Raw genomic sequence first — 22717 nt, 5'->3', positions numbered from 1 at the left:
GAAATGAGCTTCTGTTTTAAAATACAATAAGTGCCTTAAGGAAACTTTATAGTGATGGCTTAATGACTTTCTTTTAGTCCACAAAGTTGCCCACTTGGATGAAGTTCACTCTTACCTCATGCCAACTCACTCATTCTTTACTCACTTGCAGAGAAGTCATAATGAAAGGGAATAAAGCCTGAAAAGGTTCATTGTCTCACTAGATGAGGGGTTCTAGCAAGACTTATGAATTTGCTTGATAATCTGTATTTAGAGGGGGGGTATAGGTGAGGTAGATGTGAATGACACATGAACTTCTTAGATCCCCTGCAGCCTGACATGTCCTTAGTAAAACTACCAAGGCATGACCAATCATTGAGTAACACATGCCAGAAATCAAACTTAGTGATGCAGCCTTAAGTGGCATTGGCCTGTACTCCAAGTAGAGGGAGTCCGACCCCACAGTGACAAATCACAGTTTTTGCAGGGTCCTCAAGGATTCTAGTATAGTGCTTCTCAAACTAATGTACATACAAATAACCTATGGATCTTGATAAAATGTAGATTCTCACTTAGTAGGCCTGAATTGTGGCTTGAGATTGTGCATTTCTACCAAGCTTTGTACATATCAATGCTGCTGCTTCACAGACCAGAGTTGGCAGACCAAGACTCTAGAATAATTAATTTCTTCCCCAGATTCCTGTATGGCTTACTCTCAGATTTCTTTGAGGTCTTTGCTGAAATATAAACTGATTAGCTTGGCCTTCTATCCTCACCATACATTTCTCTGTTACTATCATTTTTACATTTCTTTCTATTTATTTATACTACTTATCACCATGTGACAAATTTAATATTTATCTGAGAAGAACTTTTTGGTTCACTGCTTTATAATTTCCCAAGAACAATGCTGGGACATAGTAAGTATTCAGTAAAAATATCTACTAACCAAATAAATGTTTAACATGGCCACTCTGTCACAATTCTATAAACAAGGTCCTATTTGTAAGTCTCCAGGGAACAATTAGCGTTATTCTTTGGGTTTTTCTTTTAGAAACTCAAATATTCTATGAGAGAATAAAAGGTGGATAATCAGGTGTTATATGGAAATGTTGAATCACAATATTATATACCAGGAACTAATACTAAACTGTATGTTAACTAACTGGAATTTGAATAAAAACTTAAAATTAATGATGGAGAAAATCAGTCCCTCTATTGTCTCCTCAAGTCCCTGTTTGCTGATGGAGACCTCGCTCTCTGACCTCCTCTTTCCTACTTGCAGGTCTTTGTGAAGCCCTTGTTGTGTCCAAAACAACACCATGAGTAGTCAGATTAAAGGCAAAAGGATATTGGTGGCTTTCATAGGAATATGTTGGCCTCCATTTTGTACTTTAGCCAACAATTTATATTGTTCACTTGGTTCTCCTAGTGAATATCTGGTAGTTTATGATTTCAGCCCTAGTTAGTGATCTCACAGTAAATATAGGTATTATTATATAGTGAGAAGGCAACAAATCCTATAAAGATTTGCCACTATCTGATTTGGGAAATGCTGTGTTAGACCCTTTTTGACCAATGTATAATTAGGTTATAATCAATGAGTTTTAAAATTCATCAATGGTGTCAAAGTTGAGTTTTGGAATTTTATTATTTTTTTTTTTAAAGTTTACTTATTTTTGAGAGAAAGACGAAGAGAGAGAGAGAAAGAGAAGGAGAGAGAGAGAGAATGCAAGCAGGGGAGGCACAGAGAGAGAGAGGAAGACACACAATCTGAAGCAAGCTCCAGGCTCCGAGCTATCAGCACAGAGCCTGACATGGGGCTTGAATCCACGAACTGTGAGATCATGACCTGAGCCAAAGTTGGATGCTTAACTGACTGAGCCATCCAGCTCAACTCCCCCCCCCCCCACTGAGTTTTGCAACTTTAAAAATGTTAGAGCTTTAATAATTTTTGCTTGTGTTCTATTATGGAAAAATAGTTGTAGATTTTCTACAATGTAAGAGAAAGGGAGTTTATCCAAAAGGGCCACTGTTTGGTAAGAAAAGAACAAAAAGTCAACCCATAAAAACTGCATCAACACCAAATCTCAAGTCTGGAGATTCATTTACCATTTCTGTATCTAATATCAAAAAACCCAGGCCATTTATTCAATATTCATTCAAAAAATATTTCTTAAGCACTGACTATTAATTATTTGCCATTGCATCTTTAAAACAAATGGAGAACCATTTGATAACTCTTTAATAGAGCATAATCAAATTCATATTGAGCAAATTCTCACATGATATAAAATGAGTGATAAATGAATTCTTGCTCTCTAGAAGCTTACTTGAAAGGGGAAATGCACAAATCATGTTAAGAGACACACATACTGTCTGAATACAGGTCTAGAGAGCTTGGAGACTGAATCAATCAACTCTGACTTAACAGATAAAAGTGAACTTCATAGTGGAATTGACATCTTCAGGCCCTCAAAATGACTAGGAATCCTACTGGTAGAATGTGAGAAAAGGAATTCCAGGGGAAGGAACCCACATGAGCAACGGCCCAGAAACTGTTCAGGACCAACTGCTGGGAAGCAGAAAGTAGTCTTGTTTAGCATTGGGAGGGCAAAAAAAAGATGATGCTGGTGGGTGATGGTTGGGTTAGTGGAGAGGGAAGAGGGAAGTTGGCTGGGACCATATTGAGAAGGGCATGGAGTTGTGCAAAGGTGCCTTGGGCTCATATCTTTTTAGAATAATAATTCTGAAAGCAATGGGGAAGATGGCTGGAAAGGGATAGGAAAGGAGCATAAATGTAAATATATGTGGACTGAGGAGAGGGCAGGCATTATGTTTCCTTTTTTGAAGTAGTGATGGAATAGCTTCACTGATTGTATATAGACAGTTGAAGTTTTAGGCAAGAATTAACTTCCCATATTACTTAAGTAGGATTATTCCTTAAGTATCAGATACATGATCCTCTTAAAAAAAGAAATAAAGAAAACAACTTCATTATTTTCTTCCTATTATCAACAGAATACATGTTAACTTCCAGGTAAACATGTGATAGAAAATGGATTTTTAAAAAGCTGGTTTAATGAAGCACAATCATACCACCAGAAAGAAATATTGTTTGTATGTGACTCTTCAAATTTGGCTTTAATTCTACTACCTAGGACTAGGCATTGGATAAGATTTGATGATGGATAGACTAATTTAGGCAACAGGGGTTAAATTACCTCACCTTTGGTCTTACTTTGCACAGTAAAATTTGCCGAGGAAGACATTTATTGTTACATTATGATAATTATAAATTATTTATAATTATTTCAAAAAATGTGCTGTCTTATGAAAAACAGATTTGGAAATGGTTTTATATTTTGTAATACATGCTGGTTTGGCACATATTTCCTTCTTTGAAGCAAAAATGAAAAAATGCAAGTAGTGAAACTAAATCATTCCCCCAATCTTCAATCATCATCAGTAGAAACTGAATGCTAAAGAAAGGTATATTTTATTCATTAACTCAGCAACTCTTTAAGAAATGCTAATAATAAGTATAACATGGAAAAATATAGGTTTATGTGCCTGTACATATGGAGCTCATGATCTTACTTAGTTTAGCAAGATATTTTTTTTTTTCTCCCTGATCTTCAGAATAGAAATCCCACCCACTTTTAAAAGTCTGGCTCCATCTTCCCATTTCCTCATTTCCATGAAGTACTTTTGTACTGTTTTGGCCTCTGCAGGTTTAGCCCTTCTCTGGCATTCCATAAGTCTTAGAGATGGTGTCATTATTACACAATTTTGGTCCTATGTCATCAGAAAATGATCTCTATCAAATGTATCTAAGTCCTCTCTCCTCAAGAAGATAAACACACACACACACACACACACACATTCTTAAAGACAAAGACTTGGGATACAAGTCTTAAGGGCCAAATTTTCTGAATCTCTGGTAATACCAAGCAAGGAATCTTGTATACTTCCAACAAAAGCATTTTTATGTTTTGAACTGAAAAACTTATTTACTGGAAGTCTGGTTCTTGAACCTATCAAAAGAGATGTAAATAAAATTTGTCTTAGCATGGACACCTCATAATCCTGGTGCAAATGAAGGGGATATGGTGACAATTTCCTAATGGACTCTGATGGCATTCTTTTACTTGTTATTTTAAAGGCAAATTGTTCATTATTTCCTAAAAATGTCATATAATTTAAATGTCCCTAAATGATCTAAACAATAATCCAATCAGTTTTCCATTTCATACAATAGTTAAATTAAGTCTCAGTTACACATTAAATTTAGAAAGGGGGGAAATGATTGCTTGTTGTTATATTACCCCGTTTCCAACTGATTTAAAGCTGTGACAAATTAGAATACAGTTGGACTATTAAAATAGGCAAGTCATTCTGTGAATCCTAGCTGCACTCAGGCACTTTGAAATAAGGTTGTTGTTTTTATTTGCAGATTTCTTTAGAAGCACTTTGAAAATTGGTTTATATGATTTATAAGATGTGTTTTGAACAGGCATCTTCACAAAGCACATCATAGTATCCAAATTAAGTATATTGCTTAAAGGAAACAAAAGCTGTAAAGAAGCTTAAGATGAAGAATAAAGTTGATAGAATGACATTTTGTCTTTTCCTGTAACCTTTAAAGTTTAAAATCACTCTGTTCAAGGCCACTTGAATGGCTATCTTCACTATCAAGAGCTTCTAATTTTAATTGGTGTTTGAGATGAAATTTTTCAGAAATGGGAAAAGAGCCTGGGCATTTATGCCATGTGCCAGGTTGTGGTGAAGGGCATACAGTTTGAGACTGAATGAAAACAAAGAAAATGGAAAAGTCCTGAGGAAAAGTTCTTATTCTATATGAAGTAGAATTTGTTTATCAAATTATGCTAACCCAGATGTTTTATTTCCTATTTTATAATGGGTACTTCTGGAGCCATTTATTCCTATTAGAAGACACGTTTACTAATTTTTAAGTAGAAAGACTTTCAAAGCTGTAGGGGAAGAACATTTGCCCTTGATATTGTCATCATCCATCTTTGACAATCACAAATCTCCTCTTCTCCCATTCTCTGGCCATATCTGGGTCAGGCCAATAGGAGAAAGCATTTAATATATCTTTTTATAACTTAAGTACAGATTCTAATCCTAAAGACAGGCAACATAAATGAAACATTCCAAAACACACATGGCACAATGTTTTCTTTATTCTCACATGAAATATGTGGTTGGCCACCATTATGGTAAATAAAATCTAAGACTTCGCAAAGAAGATACACACCTCAGTCTTCCAAAGAAGAATAGACCAACTGACATTAAGAAAGAATCACTTTAAAAGGTCAAAGAAGCTCTTTATACCCATAGGCAAAAAGGCTCTTCCTTAATGGCATTTTGTACTTTCATGTTTATCTGTTTAATAGTCTTCTCTGAGAGCTATGTGGACCAAGGATAGTTAACTACATTTCTTAAAGGCCGAAATGACATTGCTTTTTTTTTTTCTTGTAAAAAGTCTAGCCCACTGTGGTGTGCTTAACTGCATTTCATTAACACAGGAGCAACCTACATACAAATTTGCTAAAATATCATCCACCCAATAGGTAACATCCTGGTTGTCTCATTGAGCCTCATTCTGATCACAGAAACAGATGTTGAAACAAACCAAAGAGCAGGGTATGGCTAATGCAATTTAGGATATCTCATCAAGCCTCAGTTGGATAAGCCAATTTATGACATCTCACCATGTTTCAGGGATTACAGTAGCTTATTGCAAACAAGCTATACTATAGCAGAGAGCACACACACACACACAAATCTACATCGAGGACAACCAAACACTGTGTTAGTATTAATAAGAGTTAATGCCACAGAGAGAGAATGCTGATCATGGTCTGTTCCCTCTGTCCTTGCTTCTGAAGTGATTCAGGACAACTACTCCAACCCCCGCCCTCCACCCTGCCCCCACTGAATGTGCCACTGTGGCATATGGATATTGCACTGAAGGCAAGTGAGACACTACAGGCTCACGAGAAACTTTTGCCCCTCCCATAGCTACATAGAAGGATCTCAACTGGGGGTCTTTTCCAGTACACTGGTTATTAACAGAGATAGATTTTATCTGAGTGACCCATCTGTATAGGCAGAACAAATACCTAATTTCCAAACATCTGCTCTTATCGCCCTGTGAATGTATTTCTGTTCTCTAAAGTCCCAGACCCTGCCTATTTCATAGTTCAGGATGACATGTATATGTCATTTGGCCTGTCTTTGGAATTTCCATGCCTATATGGATTCCTCTTACATATGCTATTAAATTTGATTTTCTCCTATTAATTGGTCTCATGTCAATTGGATTCTTAGTCCATCTTAATGGTTTTTAGAGTATCCATTGCTGACCCAAAGGGTCTACAGATAAAAATATAAATAAAGTTGAGGCTAGTTTTTTTAATTCATATTTTGAAGAGGACTTTCTAATTGATGTTTTCCTTGGAAGATTAAGAGTATCAAAGCCTCATATTCTCTGGATATGTAACACTCATTTTTCAGGATAGGTAAGTTTTAAAAAACCTTGTTGGTATAGACTGGTTAATGTGGATTATCAGAAATGTGCAGAAATGTATCAGAACATTATAAGCTTGGTTTCTCACTGACCTTCAGGTTGGTATTGTGCTATAATCGTCACTGTCTGTCCAGCCCCCTTCAGCGCAGCTGCAGCCTGCTCATGGGATGCTCCACGGAGGTCAATGCCATTCACCTGGAAGAGAAAACCAGAGAATTTTGGTATTTTATAAGGCCTATTATTCTGATAGAAGAAAAATGTTTCTCCAAACTTAGAAGCTGTCTAAGATTATGTGACCTGCCTCAAAACCACTAATGTCCTACCAAGCCATTTGAGTGTTACTTAGTGAGTTTCAGGCTCTTAACAACTTTCAGTCAGCAAAGACGTGAAATTTCATCTTGTGGCGTTTAAAGCATGGTCTGACTGGGTTGAAACTCTGTCTATGCATGTCTATGAGAATTTTAGTATGTGCATTTAATATGCCTCTGTGAGTTTCCTAGACTTCTGGGGTGGATATGAGCCTTCAGAATTAGAGGAAAAACAGAATAATAAAGAGAGACACATGTAATGTACACAGATGAGTATGTGCTGACAGATTAATATATTCAGATGAAGTTCTGGGTAGACTGTATGAAATGGGGCTGGCTGCCTGCCAAATCCCTCTTTTTGGTCATATGCCTGGTCCTGTCATTCTGAGCTTGGTTAGACAGCCCTGAGCCTTATTCCAAAATAAACCTGACTGCCCCATTTCTCATGTACAATTCCAGAATGAATTCTGACAAAATGAAATAAAGAATGCCTGGAGTTTATGTTGCTGTTGCTAACTCCCATTTTGGAGCTGATGCCAACAGAAAACCAGAACATCTAAAAAACAAGCACAAAACTCTACTGAGAGGGAAAAGTCATTCTGAAGTCAAATTTCATAAAAAATAAGAGCTAAAATTTTTCTCAAATCAATTTGGTCAAAGTCAACGTAATATAATTCCTGAGTGCTTTCCAATGACAGGGCTCTGTGTCTGCCTCAGGAGAGAGATGATGGGTGGAGAACAAAGGTGAACAAGGCAAGCCCCTAAGAAACTTTTTCTGCTTGAACTGAACACACAGAAAGTCCAGTTTTTCTAACATACATAGAGCTACTCTTTTGCAGTTGATACCAGAATTCTGCTTCCTCTTCCTTTTATTTACAGAGAAGTTGGCTACCAACCATAAATAATAATAATAAAAAATGCCTGACCAGCTTATCTGCATGTAAAACATAACGTCCTATTTTGCCTCTCATCAGTGCTCTTTGACAATGACTCTGGGTGGTGGATCGGGAGTTGCCACTGTTTCCCCATTGGGTCTAGAATACCTGCACTTTTTTTTTTTTTTGTTTATTAAGGTTATTCATTTATTTTTGAGAGAGAGAGATAGAGCATGCACATGGAGAAGGGGCAGAGAGAAACGGAGAGAGAGAATCCCAAGCAGGCTCTGCACTGCTTATGTGGAGCCTGATGCAGGACTCAAACTCACAAACTGTGAGATCATGACCTGAGCTGAAACTGAGAGTTGGATGCTTAACTGACTGAGCCACTCAGGTGCCTCATGGAATATCTGTAATCTTTAATTCCCCATTCTAGCCCTCTCATAATAACTTTGTGGAAGTCTCCTTAACCACTTTTATAATTTTTCCATGCCTCTTCCCTGGCTTTCTATTCTGGTGATCTTACTGAAAGCATTGATTACATGGTAACATGGAGAAGTCCATTGACTTCAGGCTGGGTTTGGCCTGACTGTGCCACACACCAGAGGAGTGACTATCTTTTCACCTCCTGAGCCTCAATATTCTTTTACCTTGAAGGGAAAGGACTGAGAGGCTCTTTGAGTGTAAATCTCCTTTGAACTATAGAATTTCCGGATTTACTTGTTGGTAGATGACAGTCATTTCAGAGATTGTCTAGGCATGGATGAGTCAGACGATGACTCAGACAGCCAGAAGGCAGGAAAAGTAATTAGATGTAGGCTCTTGCCTACAGGAAGCTGAATGCACAAACTTCGTGGGCCAAATAATCTCTTGTCAAACAATTAGGGCTAACTTCTTATTAAAACATAATGTAGGATCATGGTAAATAAATTCTAATGTTTCAGAAAGGTATCTAAGGAAAAGTAAAAAATTTCTCCTTACCATCTGTACTCCCAGAGGTAACCAATGTTAGCAGTTTCTTGGGTATACTTTCTAGAAATCTACTATATGTACATGCACACACATGACTTTATTTCTATTTCTTTTTTTATGTATGTAAGATGTCTTCACATTTTTAGTTAAGTGAGTAGGATCATATTATATATGTAATTCTATAACCTGTTTCTGTTTTGCCTTTAACAATATATCTTGGACATCTTCCATATCAGCTCATATCATTTTTACCTTTTTAACAGGAGCCCAGTAATCCATAGTATGAATAGACCAGCATTTTTTCAACAGGATCCCTATTGTTGTTGAGACTGTGTCTATCTTTCTGCTACTGCAAGCACTTGTGAAGATGTTTCTGAAGGATAAATTCCCTGGAAATATACTTTCTAAGTCAAAAGGTACGTGCATTATTCATTTCTTTTAATTTGTTCTTGCACATTTTTCACATGATTATTATTCACTAAACAAACAGAAACTAATAGAGAAGAAAGCAAAAAAGGGGAGACCGAATCTCACTGCCCAGTGTATTGATATAAAAAAATTAATGTATGTACATAATGCACATACATAAATTTAAAGCAATACAAAAAGCATAAAAATAAAATGGTCCCAACTTTTATTCTAATGATACACAGTTGATGGCTTCTTATATATACTACCAATTATTTTTTGTATGAATGAAAGCAGGTTTATAGAATTATAATTTTAAAATTTTATACAAATAAGGTATTTTACACATAGTTTTATACCTTTATGTTTTCTATTTACTAATACATTTTAACGAACTTTCTTCATTCACATATTCCTATACATTGTCATCCCTTTTGATAGCTATGAAGTGTTCTATTATCCATTATAAATTTATTTTATCAGCAGGGTTGCTAGACCCTTAGGTTGTTTCAGTATTTTCCTATTTTAAACAATGCTGTAATAAATATCATCTAACAAAAAGTTCTTGGATAAAGGGTATGAGTGCTAAATTTTAATAGCTATTGCCAAGTTGTCTCCAAAAATTTATACTCCCACAAATAAAATATGATTGACTTTCTTCATAGTCTTGTAAAAACTGCACATACCACAACATTTGGGCTTTGCCATTCTAATATGTAGACAATTACATTTTTAAATTTTGCTTTTCTACAATTATGAAGTTAAGCATCTTTTAATATGTTTGCTAGTTACTTAAATTTGTTTTGGCATAAAATGACCTTTTGCTTATTTCACCTATTTTTTAATTCGTGTAGTTTGTTCTCCTAAAAATTTATCTGCCTTTTAAGAATATTAGTGCTTAATCTCAGATAACTATTGCAAATATTCGTATTAGTCTGGTTTGTGTATTTTGTGTTACCATTGTAACTGTTAACTTTTCCTTGGTATGCTATTTCTTGCCATACATAAGCCATATTTATCACTATGTTTTCCTTTTTAGCTTTTGAGTTTTGTATTATATCTACCCCTCTCCAATATACTTAATAAATTACTCATATTTTCTTCTCATACACCTGGTTTAATTTTTAGCCACTTAGTCTTTGACCTACTAGAATATATTTTGATGTTTGATGTGAGATCCAGGTGAACATCCACCCTTTCTTGTAACTTTCCCTTATAGCATCAGATTCATACATCTTTTAATATTCTAATTATCCTCTGAATTTTTCAAAGTGCACTAAGGGGAGCATGGAAAAGTGGGAAGGAACAGAATATGGAATCACAGAGAACTGGGTTTGAATTCTGAGTTGACCAGTCATACTTAAGTAACTTGGGAAAGTCACTGACTTCTTTGAATCTCAGTTTTCTTACCTGTAAAATGGGTATAATATCTACCTCTCTATTAGGGCTGTTGCATAAAATAAACGAGACAATATCTGTAAAGGCCTTAACACAGACCCTGGTACAAACAAGCATTCAGCAAATAGTATCTATTATTGCTGTCAGTATTTCTTCAGAGCTGTGATTATAAGTGACAAAATAAAATCTAATGGAAATTAATTAATACAACATATATGAGTTACTTTTTTTGGTATGAATACAGAATTTCAGTATTGGAAATGCCTTAGAAACTTGCTCATCCAGCACTTACACATTAGCACATTAAAGATCATTCCGGGGGCATCTGGGTGACTTAGTTGGTCAAGTGTCCAATACTTGATTTTGGCCTAGTTCATGATCTCATGGTTCATGAGTTTGAGCTCCATACTGGGCTCTGCACTGACAATGTGGATCCTGCTTGCGATTCTCTCTCTCCTTCTCTCTCTGCCCCTACCTCACTCTCTCTCTCTCTCAAAATAAATAAATAAACTTAAAAAAATTATTCCCAAAAGAGTTAAGATGAGAGAGCAACATGGAAATCCTGAGCCTGTCTCAACCCTAAAATGCAGCTAGATCAGCACCAAACCATTTTCAACATCTAGGAAATTGATCTGAGGAGTAACACAACAATCTACATAACATGAGCGAGAGAACTTGGCAGATATGCTGTGTGGAGAGGTGAACTGGGGGAGAGAAAAGCTGAAAAGGGTAGGGAGCTGCTTTCATGCAGAGAGGATAGAGAAAATGAAAGGAGGAGAGTGTGGTGTATCAGGATCATGTAAGCACTTTTCCTGAAAATAGCTGGAAAGAAAGAGAGAAAGAATGAAAATACTAGCAGGGCACTGAACAAGAAATCTATTCTCCAAAATCATTGACAAGGAAAAAGGAGAGGGTTTCAATACCATTAGGATTCTGTAAATAGTGGAGCAGAATCTGAAATTCCAAAGCTCAGTGCCTGGCGGTGCTCTGGTGAGGAAGTAGGGAGAATCCCCAGGAGAAGACAGTAGGGTCTGAGGGATCCATGCGCCACACAGGGAAAAGCAGTCTCCCTACATGGTGTGCATTTGGTAGAGACCATACAGCCTCCCCACAGGCAAAGGTCCCAGTGGAGCCCAGAGAGCAGCAATGGCCCCAGGTATAGGGACAAAGGTGTCAGGGTGCAGTGAAACCTGGTGCCAACTGTGTTGGGCATTGCCATAATCTCTGAAGCTCTACAGCTGCCTGATTAGATGAACGTTTTTTGGGGCAAGTCAGCACCCGGTCATTACTCTGCGAGACCCTCCCCCAGAGACTTAGTGTGGGTCCAAGCTGCAGGGGTCTCTGAAGTGTGGGGTTTTGAAACACAGCCCTATCTGAGATAAAAGTCTAGAGGGAGGTGCCACCTGGCAGGTGGACAGGTTGGACACAGCGTAGAGGCGGGGAGTGGACGGAAGCCTGAGAGAAAAGAGTTGTGCTTGATTGTGAGTTGGTGGGAGAACAAAGTTCCTGTGCCAGAGACTAGGGAACTAGCTTGGTGAAGCCATTTCCACCTCTCCAGCATGCATGCCACACTGATCTACCCCAGTAAGCTAAGCAGTACCACCTAGTGGAAAATAGAGCAGATACACCAAGCCCACCCAACTGTGCCCTCCAAGCATATCCCCTAGAAGACAAGCACAAGTCGCTCCACCTGCCTAGTGTACAGACTGAAGAGGGCTTCATAATTTCAGTTCTAGGGGAAACTGGATGTAACTTCATTCAGGTTTCATTCTGTTTGCTGATTCATTTATTTGTTTGTTTTGCTTCTGTTTTTGCTTAAATTGTTTTCTTTTTTCATTTCTTTCTTTTCTTCCTCGTTCTTGGATATATAAAGAGAAATACACATATATAATTTACTTTAAAATGTTTTTATTTTTAAAAGTTTTATATTGTATTTCACTTCTTTTATTTCATTTGATCCTATTTTAATATATAAATATTTTTTATTTAAAATTTTTTCTTACCTTTTTTCTTTACTTTCTCTTTTTTCTCTATTCTATCAAGCTTCTTTTGACAACCAGATCAAAACATACCTAAGATCTAGCTTTTCTTATTTGATTTTTAATGTTGTTTTTAATTTTTCAATTTTTATTTTTCATTTTACTAATTTTTTTATTCCTTCAAAATGATAAAATGAAAGAATTCACCCCAAAAGAAAGAACATGAAGAAATGACAGCCAGGGGCTTAATCAGTACAGACATAAGCAAGATGTCTGAACTAGAATTTAGAACCACGATAATAAGAATACTAGGTGGGGTTGAAAAAAGCATCGACATCAAATCCCTTTCTGTGGAGATAAAAGAAATAAAGTCTAGTCAGGACTAAGTTAAAAATGCTATAACTGAGATGCACTCTTGAATGGATGTCACAATGGCAAGAATGGACAAAGAAATGCAGCAAATTAGTGATTTAGAAGATAAAATTATGAGAATAAGGAAGCAGAAAAAAGGGGGAAATAAAGGCAAAAGATCACAACACAAGATTTAGAGAACTCAGTGACTCATTAAAAAGGACTAACATCTGAATCATAGAAGTCTCAAAAGATGCAGAAGGAGAAAAACGGCAGAAGGTTTATGTGAGGAAATTGTAGTGGAAAACTTTCCTAATCTGGGGAAGGACACAGACATCAAAATCCAAGAAGCACAGAGACAAAAATCGACCATCACCAAAGCATATCATAGTCAAATTCACAAAATACACAGACAAAGAAAGAATGATGAAAGCAATAAGGGGGAAAAAGTCCTTAACCTATAAGGGAAGACAGATCAGGTTCACAATGGACCTATCCACAGTAATTTGGCAGGCCAGGAAGGAGTGGCAGGACATATTCAATGTACTGAATTGGAAAAATATGAAGCCAAGAATTATTTATCCAGCAAGGTTTTCATTCGAAATAGAAGGAGAAATAAAGAGTTTCCTAGACAAACAAAAACTAAAGGAGTTTGTGACCACTAAACCAGCCCTGCAGGAAATTTTAAGGGGGACCCTTTCAGTGGAGAAAAGACAAAACAAAACAAAAAAGACCAAAAGCAACAGACACTAGAAAGGACCAGAGACCATCACCAGAAACACCAAGTCAATAGGCAACACAATGGTGCTAAATTCATATTTTTCAGTACTCACTCCAAATGTCAATGGACTAAATGCTCCCATCAAAAGACATATGGTATTATAATGGGTAATAAAATAAGACCCATCTATATGCTGCTTATAGACACTCATTTTAGACCTAAAGACACCTTCAGATCGAAAGTAAGGGGGTAGAGAACCATGTATCATGCTAATGATCATCAAAAGAAAGCGGGAATAGCCATACTTATATCAGACAAACTAGATTTTTAAGATAAAGCCTGTAAAAAGAGAGGAAGAAGGGCATTATATCATACTTAAGGGATCTATACACCAAGAATATCTAACAATTGTAAATATTTATGCCTCCAAGGTGAAAGCAGCCAAATATATAAATTGATTAATCACAAGCATAAAAAACCTCATTGATAATAATACCATAATAGTAGGGGACTTCAAAAGCCCACTTACAGCAATGGACAGATCATCTAAACAGAAAATCAACAAAGAAACAATGTTTTTGGAAAACACACTGGGCCGGGTGGACTTAAAACATATATTCAGAACATTTCATCCTAAAGCAGCAGAATACACATTCTTCTTGAGTGCACATGGAGCATTCTCTAGAATAGATCATATCCTGGGACACAAATCATCTCTCGACAAGTACAAAAAGATAGAGAATATATCTTACATATTTTCAGGCCACAAGGCTATGAAATTTGAAATCAATCACAAGAAAAAATTTGGAAAGACCATGAATACATGGAGATTAAAGAACATCTTACTAAAGAATGAATGGGCTAACCTGGAAATTAAAGAGGAAGTTAAAAAATACATGGAAGCCAATGAAAATGAAAGCATGTCAGCCCCAAAACTCTGGTATGCAGCAAAGGCAGTCATAAGAGGGAACTATATAGCAATCTAGGCCTTCCTAAAGAAAGAAAATAGGTATCAAATACACAATCTAACATTACATCTAAATGAGCTGGAAAAAGAACAGCAAATAAAGCCCCAAAACAGCAGAAGGGAAATAATAAAGATTACATTAAAATTATTATTCACCACATACATTAAAATAATTATTCACCACAATCAAGTGGTATTTATTCCTGGAATCCAAGGCTGGTTCAGTATACACAAATCAATCAATGTGATACATCACATTAATAAAAGAAAGGATAAGAACCACATGATCTTCTCAATAGATGCAAAAAAGCATTTGACAAAATACAGCATCTTTTCTTGATAAAAACCCTCAAGAAAGTAGGGATAGAAGGAACATAATCTCAATTTCATAAAGTCCATAAATGAAAAACCCATCCTCCATGGGGAAAAACTGAGAGTTTCCCCCCTAAGTCCAGGAACATGACAAGGATGTCCACTCTCACCACTGTTATTCAACATAGTGTTGGAAGTCCTAGCCTCAGCCAATCAGAAAACACAAAGAAATAAAAGGCATCAAGATCTATCCAAAAAAGAAGGAGGATATCACACTTTCAGCCTTCACAGATGACATGATACTCTATGTGGAAAACTCAAAAGACCCCACCAAAAAACCTGTTAGAACTGATACATGAATTCAGCAAAATTGCAGTATATAGGATCAATGTACAGAAACTGGTTACATTTCTATACACCAATAATGAAGCTTCAGAAAGAGAAATCAGGGAATCAATCCCATTTACAATTTCACTAAAAACCATAAAATACCTAGGACTAAACCTAACCAAAGAGGTGAAAAGTCTATATACTGAAAACTATAGAAAGCTTATGAAAGGAATTGAAGACACACACAAAAAAAGGAAACACATTCCATGCTCATGGATTGGAAGAACAAATATTGTCAAAATGTCAGTACTACCCTAAGCAGTCTACACATTCAATGCAATCCCTATCAAAATAACACCAGCACTCTTCACAGAGTTAGAACAATCAATCCTAAAGTTTATATGGAACCAGAAAAGACCCTGAATACCCAAAGCAATCCTGAAAAAGAAAACCAATGCTGGAGGCATCACAATGCCAGACTTCAAGATGTATTACAAAGCTGTAATCATCAATACAGCATGGTACTGGCACAAAAATAGACCTATAGATCAATGGAACAGAATAGAGAAACCAGAGATGGACCCACAAATGTATGACCAACTCATCTTTGACAAAGCAGGAAAGAATATCCAATGGAATAAAGACAGTCTCTTCAGCAAATGGTGCTGGAAAAACCGGACACTAACATGCAGAAAAATGAACCTGGACCACTTTCTTACACCATATACAAAAATAAACGCAAAATGGAAGAAAGACATAAATGTAAGCCAGGAAGCCATCAAAATACTAGAGGAGAAAACAGGCAACAACTTCTTTGACCTCAGCTACACCTACAGCAACTCTAATGTGACATGTCTCCAGAGACAAGGGAAACAAAAGCAAAAATGAACCATTGGGACCTCATCAAGATGAAAAGCTTCTGCACAGCATAGGAAACATTTGGCAAAACTAAAGGCATTGACAGAATAGGAGAATATATTTTCAAATGACATATCAGATAAAGGATTAGTATCCAAAATCTATAAAGAATTTATCAAACTCAACACCAAATAAGCAACTTCTCAAACTCAAAAAACAAATAATCCAGGGAAGAAATGGGCAAAAGACATGAATAGACACTTTTCCAAAGAAGACATCCAGATGGCTAATAGACACATAAAAAAATGCTCAACATCACTTATCATCAGGGAAACACAAATCAAAAACCACTTCACACCTGTCAGAAAGGCTAAAATTAAAGCTCAGGCAACAACAAACGTTGTCAAGGATGCAGAGAATGAGGAACCCTTTTCCACTGCTGGCAGGATTGCAAGCTGGTGTAGTCACTCTGGAAAATAGTATGGAAGATTCTCAAAAAGTTAAAATAGAACTACCCTATGACCCAGCAATTGCACTACTAGTTATCTATCTAAAAGACACAGGAGTGCTGATTCAAAGGGGCACATGCAACCCCAATGTTTATAGCAGCATTATTGACAATAGCCAGAGTATGGAAAGAGCCCAAATGTCCATCGACTAAAGAATGGATCTAGATCGATCGATCGATTGATCTATCTATCTATCTATCTACATACATACACAATACACACACACACACATGCGTGCATGCGCACACAGTGGAATATTACTCAGCTATGAGAAAGAATGCAACAACATGGATGGAACTAGAGTGTATTATGCAAAGCAAGATAAGTCAGTTAGAGAAAGACAAATATCATATGATTTCATTCTATGTGGAATTTAAGATACAAAGCAGATAAACATAAGGAAGGGAAGCAAAAATAATACAAAAACTTTAAGGGAGATAAACCATAAGAAACTCTTAAATATAGAGAACAAACTGAGGGTGGCTGGTGGAGTTTTGGCTGGATGGAAGGGTTAAAGGGGTGATGGGCATTAAGGAGGACACTTGTTAGGATGAGCATTAAGTGTTATATATAACTGATGAATCACTAAATTCTATTCCTGAAATTTAAAAAATGATTCCCATAGGAGAAAGGACTTGCCCAAAGTCATATAAGAATTAGCATAGGGCTGCACTAGCCCCAGGCTTCTGCTGTCCAGCTTGGGCTTCTTCCCACTGAAGCAGATGTACCCTAGTATGGGATGTGTTCATTTTACACAGGGCCAGTAATAACCAAATCTTGCTCCTGAACAACACCACACTGCCCAGGTACCTGTTGATTTTCCTCCAGGTTTGAGCAAACATGCTCTCCTCCAGTCAAATTCTTTAAGGTCACTTTGACTCTTATTTCTACCCCTGAGATTTTGAGTTCATATCAGTAATCTTTGCTCAAATAACATTTTTAGATGCATTCAAAAACAGTTTACATCATTGATATGACATTTTAAAATACCAAATGTGACAGAGCCTCATAGATTTATTATTTCTATTTTTCTACTTTAGCTCAAATTTTCTCCTTTTTAAGCATGAACTGGAAGATTGGATGTCATTGTTCTTGAGATTCATAATTACAATCATTGTTAATATGCACTGAGGCTCAGGCGTGGTCATATATTTATTATACACATTATATATTAGAGAATTTTTATACTTTATATACTTATTATTACACTTAGATACTTATATAGTATCTTGTAATCCTTAGAAGGCTGGGATTATTTTTCTGATTTTATGAATAAGAAAACTGAGCTGAGAGAGAGTCACTAACTTGTTCAAGGTTAAATAGTTGGAAGAAGTTAAGGATTTAAAACAGTCTAATTAAAAGTCCTGAGCTCTTAAGTCCAATTCCTACTGCTCTTCTTTTAATATGCTATTCGATTCTGAGGATCTGTGCCTACAGGATTTGGGTTCTGAAACTTGCCTCTAAAGCGCCCTGAGAATGACAGAGTACAGCTGGTTATGACACCCTGGTCAGCTCTACAATGGCCCCAAGCAACCTGGTTTAAACATTATGACCCGGTTTATAGTGATTACCTCATGCCAGGCTGAAGCAAAAGGCTTTGGGCAGGCTAGAAAAATTCCATCTATTGTTTTCTGTTTATGTATATAACTGTCACTGAATTATAGAAAAAATAAATTCTATTTGTTATGATAGCCTCTTTACAACCATGTTGGTAATCAATAGAAATTGTAGCACTTCTAATTGATTCAAGGAATTGGAGGTTTTATTCAGATGCTAATGTGAAGGTGGATGGTGTGCGATGTCCAGTCAACTTTTTTTCTTTCTTTTTCTTTTTCTTAAAGATGAATATTATATTGGCTACTTCAACCACTAGGGCCAGAGGTTACCTGAGTAAATGACTTTATATTTTCCAGAAGTATTTATCTATTTCTTAGTATTACAGAAAGGATAATATCAAAATCAGAGAATTTCAGAGATGGGGAGAGCCTTTGTGATCTTCTTTAACCCCCTATGTATATATGCCTTTAAGCCAATTCAGCGACATTACATATTCTTATATCCTTATCTCCCACCATGTTGACCTTTTTATTTTTCTCATTTAGGCATCTCTACATCTTTGAACATGCTATTTTCCTGATCTAGAACATAAATTTTTTATCCCTTTGTCACGTGGAAAACTTTTCCTAGTCCTTAAAGATTCAGTCTGAATGGACTATGGAATGTACTTACTTGTGAACCTCTGAAGGTAGAAGCTCATCTTATTGGAACTTGTGTCCCTAGCATAGTGCCTGGCAGATAGTAGGTACACGATAACTAAGAGGTGAGTGAGTGAATAAGCAAGTGAATGAGTGGAAAATATATTCATCTTACATTATTCCAGGCAAATGGTCATCTAAGCTTTATGGGACACTGATGAACTCACTCACTTTCAGAGAAATCTATTCCACTTGGGGTCAGCATTCATGATAAAAAAATGTTCTTTGTGTTGAATCTAAATCATCTTCTTGGTACTTTCTACCTCTTGGTTCTACCTCTTCCTTCTGAGGGCTCACAGAATATTTCTTCTTTCTTATTATTTCCTCCTTTATAAGGTCCTCTTTCTAACACTTGAATACAGTTTCCCTTTTTTAGGTTAAATGACCTCATTCCCTTCCTCATCTCTCCAGATCATTCTTTCCAAATGACCACTTGCCTCTGTTTACATATCTCTAGTAACAGGGAACTCTTTCCTTACGTAGTCTGTGCATTACATTTTGGGATGGCTTTTATGAATGTTATTTCCGGAATCTTGATATTATTTAATACCTTATCAGAGACTCAGTTATTCAACTGATTGAGGTTGTGTAGAGCAACAGGGATGCTTACTTATGGCTATTATCTTTGGATGTGCACCTAGGGCAGTATCTACAGCTAAACACAGTGTTGACATAAATTTTTTTTTAAATGTTCTTCATTTATTTCAGAGAGAGAGAGAGAGAGAGACAGCTTGAGCAGGGGAGGGTCAGAGAGAGAGGGAGACACAGAATCCAAAACAGGCTCCAGGCTCTGAGCTGTCAGCACAGAGCCCGACACGGGGCTCGAACCCATGAACTGTGAGAACATGACTTGAGCCACAGTTGGACACTTAACTGACTGAGGCACCCAGGCGCCCCTAAATTTGGTTTTTAAAAACTATCCATCTTAGTGATGTCTTCTTCCAGTTTAAGGGAAGGAGTAAACTATAGTGACATATAGCCATTATCAAGCAATTTAACATTCAATAGAGGATAATGACAGGGAAATACATAAGGTGGTGATAGCTGATGTGCACATAGCACTGAATCTATGGCAGGCAAAGTTCTAAGAATTTCCTATTATCAATTCCCCTCATCCTAATAATAGTTCTATGAAGTAAGAACACACAATAATGACCATTTTACAGAGGAGGAGATTGAGGCAAAGCCATTAAAGAGATTGCCCAAGGGTCTACTGGTAATAAATGGCAAAAGCAGCAATTAACCCCAGGCAATCTGAATCTCTCCTTGCTTTAGTTGTGTCTCTTGAATGTTCTTATCCTTGACATTGTTAACAAGGCTTGATACTAAGTAAAATTCCTAATCATTCCTAATTATGACATATCAATACTTTTCAAAGATCTGGCCGTGCAGTGCATGATAAGCCATATTAGTGAATCTGGAGTTTATTTTGATGTAATGGAGAACCATTTCTCAGCTTCGAATTGAGAAATACTATGTTACCATCACTCCTGTATCCTAAGAGGGCCTACAGCTAAAGAAAGTACAGGATGTCTGTGTTGCCACCAGCCCTGCTAAGAACCCCTCACGCTGAATCGATCCCTTTGGAAATGTTTCTCAGGAGGCAGCACCAGTGCTCCTTGCTGTTTGGGTTTTCTAGCCAAGCTCACATCATTTGCCTGCCATGAAAACTGCCATGGGGAGAACACTGATTTAGAGTTGGAAGGCCAGGATTCAAATCTTGGTCCTCTCATTTCTTAAGTCCAGGACCTTGGGTAAGTTACTTACCAGCTTTGAGCTTCAGTTTCCTGATATGCAACAAAGACATTCATCCTTATTTTGCTGGCTTATTGTCAGGATGATTAGAGATAATGAAATAAAGTACATAACATAACCCATCACATACTGAATAGGTAATCAATAGTTGCTATTCCTACTATAGAGTATCTATCATCTATGAAACAGGATTTTAAAATGGCCTTTATTATCAATAAACCAATCAAAGAATAGAGTAATATAAGACTGTCTTGGAATAAGAGTGGTTAAAAACTACAAATATAACTGTATTGTTAATTGTGAAAAAAACACAAAGCAATGATCAAGTGGGAAAGGGGGAGATAATTGGCACCAGATTCCAATTAAAATTAGTCAGTACAGAACACAGGGGACTCTTTGAAGCACATTATTTCATAGTTGGGGTTCTAGTTGGTATGTGGCAAGGGGCAGGAGAGAAGAAACTGGGGCAGAATCCAAACTATTTCTACTGTATTGAGAGAGACTAGGGATAATAAGACGTACAGATATATTACCAGTGAATTAAATGAATGTAGAAGGCTCTAATTTTTCTCAAGAGGGAAGAAACCTATTTTCATTTTCCTAAAGTGATGTGATGTAGTGAGGTGGAAATTTGGGTTCAGCTGCTAGCTTTGCCACTAACTTACTTAGACCAGCCAATGAGCTGCTTTGAGAGATGGAATGTTCTAGTCCCCACTATCTCTAGGGTCCCCCAATTCGAAATTTAATGATTTCTATGGCTTAAAAATAACATCTCAAAAGGGTTTTACAGTTAGTAGTAAATTGTTTTCCTACCTCATATTTCTTACCAAATATATAATAAAGCTTCCCAGGTATTAGCTGATCTTTATCACATATTTGTGAGGGTAGCAAGGAAACCATGAATATCCCATTCAATATTGAATTGTAAACAGGCTAGAATGGCTGGCATAGAGCATGGACAGAGAGGAAAAAAATGGTGCCAGCAGAAGTGGACCTTGAATGCCAGGTTAAAAAGTGGTCAGTCACTGGGTGTGGGGTTAAGGCGTTACACAGTCATTTAACACAATTTGACTATGACAACAGTGGAAAGTTGGGGTTGAAGGACTAAACTATTAAAAATTTGACAATTGGGGGCATCTGGGTGGCTCAGTTGGTTAAATGTCCAACTCTTGATCTTGGCTCAGGTCATGATCTCCCAGTTTTTGAGATTGAGCCCTCTGTTTGGCTCTGCATTGGCTGAGAGAACAGAGCTTCTTTAGGATTCTCTCTCTCGCTTTCTCTCTCTGCCCTTCATGTCCTGCTCTCTTTTAAATAAATAAACATTTTAAATAAATAAATAAATAAAGCTGTTTTAAAAAATAGGATAACCAGGCAGGAGAATGTTGTGGTGGTACAAATGGCTGCTGATGAAAGCCTGAATTAGAAAATTGGGGAACTGACATGGAACTGAAGGTGGGGAATGGGGCACAGACCTGAGAGAGGACACAGAGGGAGGTTCTAGGTGACTATTCTCCTCAGACACTTCTGGGGACTAAATAGAATTTACATACTGTTTACAATAATGTTGAATGTTTGGATATGGGAGCTGAGAAAGGTAATCAGAGGGGTGATGATATTGGCTCTACCAGTCAGCATGGGGATGCAGGGTAGAAAGTAGGTTTGGATGAGAGGATGACGTGTTTTGTTTTGGACATGTTGAGTTTGCTGTGTCTCTTGGGTGGCTATAACTTCGCTGGTAGTGGGAAATTATCTATCTGAAGTTAGAGAATTAGTTAATGTTAATCAATAATTTAGTCTTGGGATTCCTGAGGTCTATACCCTGATTTGACTAGACCTAGATGTACAAAGAGGCTTGCTGTACAAAACTTAGATTAGCTAACAACGGGGGCTGCTACACAGTAAGGACGCATAATTATTAACAGTTTTTGACTCCTCCCTTGATGTACACAAAAGAGGATGACCTGGGCCAGTATCAAATTATCTCAATAAAAACTCAGTTGAGCAAGGAGACATACTAGGGTAATAGGTTCAGAGAGAGGGAGCATGGCACTCTGGAAAGCAGTGTCCTGGGAGTTAAGAGTCCTGAGTTTCAGTTCCATCCTGCTGTTGGCTTATTTCACTTTGGGAAGGCCCTTTCTCTCTCTGGGGCTCAGTTTCTCCATCTAGAAAGAGAGCTTTATAGTG

General features: G+C 37.0%; 1 protein-coding gene across 9 annotated transcripts in view; it reads right to left on the bottom strand.

Annotated features, from left to right (window-relative positions):
* The window catches only part of DLG2 (discs large MAGUK scaffold protein 2), a 1380463-nt gene that overhangs the window by 299844 nt on the left and 1057902 nt on the right, over nucleotides 1-22717 (bottom strand). For all 9 annotated transcript variants that reach the window (XM_039231798.1, XM_039231799.1, XM_039231801.1 and 6 more), the window contains one exon: nucleotides 6628-6730. In XM_039231798.1, the coding sequence (XP_039087729.1) occupies nucleotides 6628-6730 (103 nt within the window). The remainder of the gene's footprint in view (nucleotides 1-6627; nucleotides 6731-22717) is intronic.

Source organism: Hyaena hyaena, unplaced genomic scaffold, assembly GCF_003009895.1.
Source record: "Hyaena hyaena isolate Hyena2069 unplaced genomic scaffold, ASM300989v1 scaffold_59, whole genome shotgun sequence".
Taxonomy (NCBI): Eukaryota; Metazoa; Chordata; class Mammalia; order Carnivora; family Hyaenidae; genus Hyaena; species Hyaena hyaena.
The sequence above is the reverse complement of the archived record's forward strand: the minus strand, read 5'-3'. Positions and strand labels throughout refer to the sequence as shown.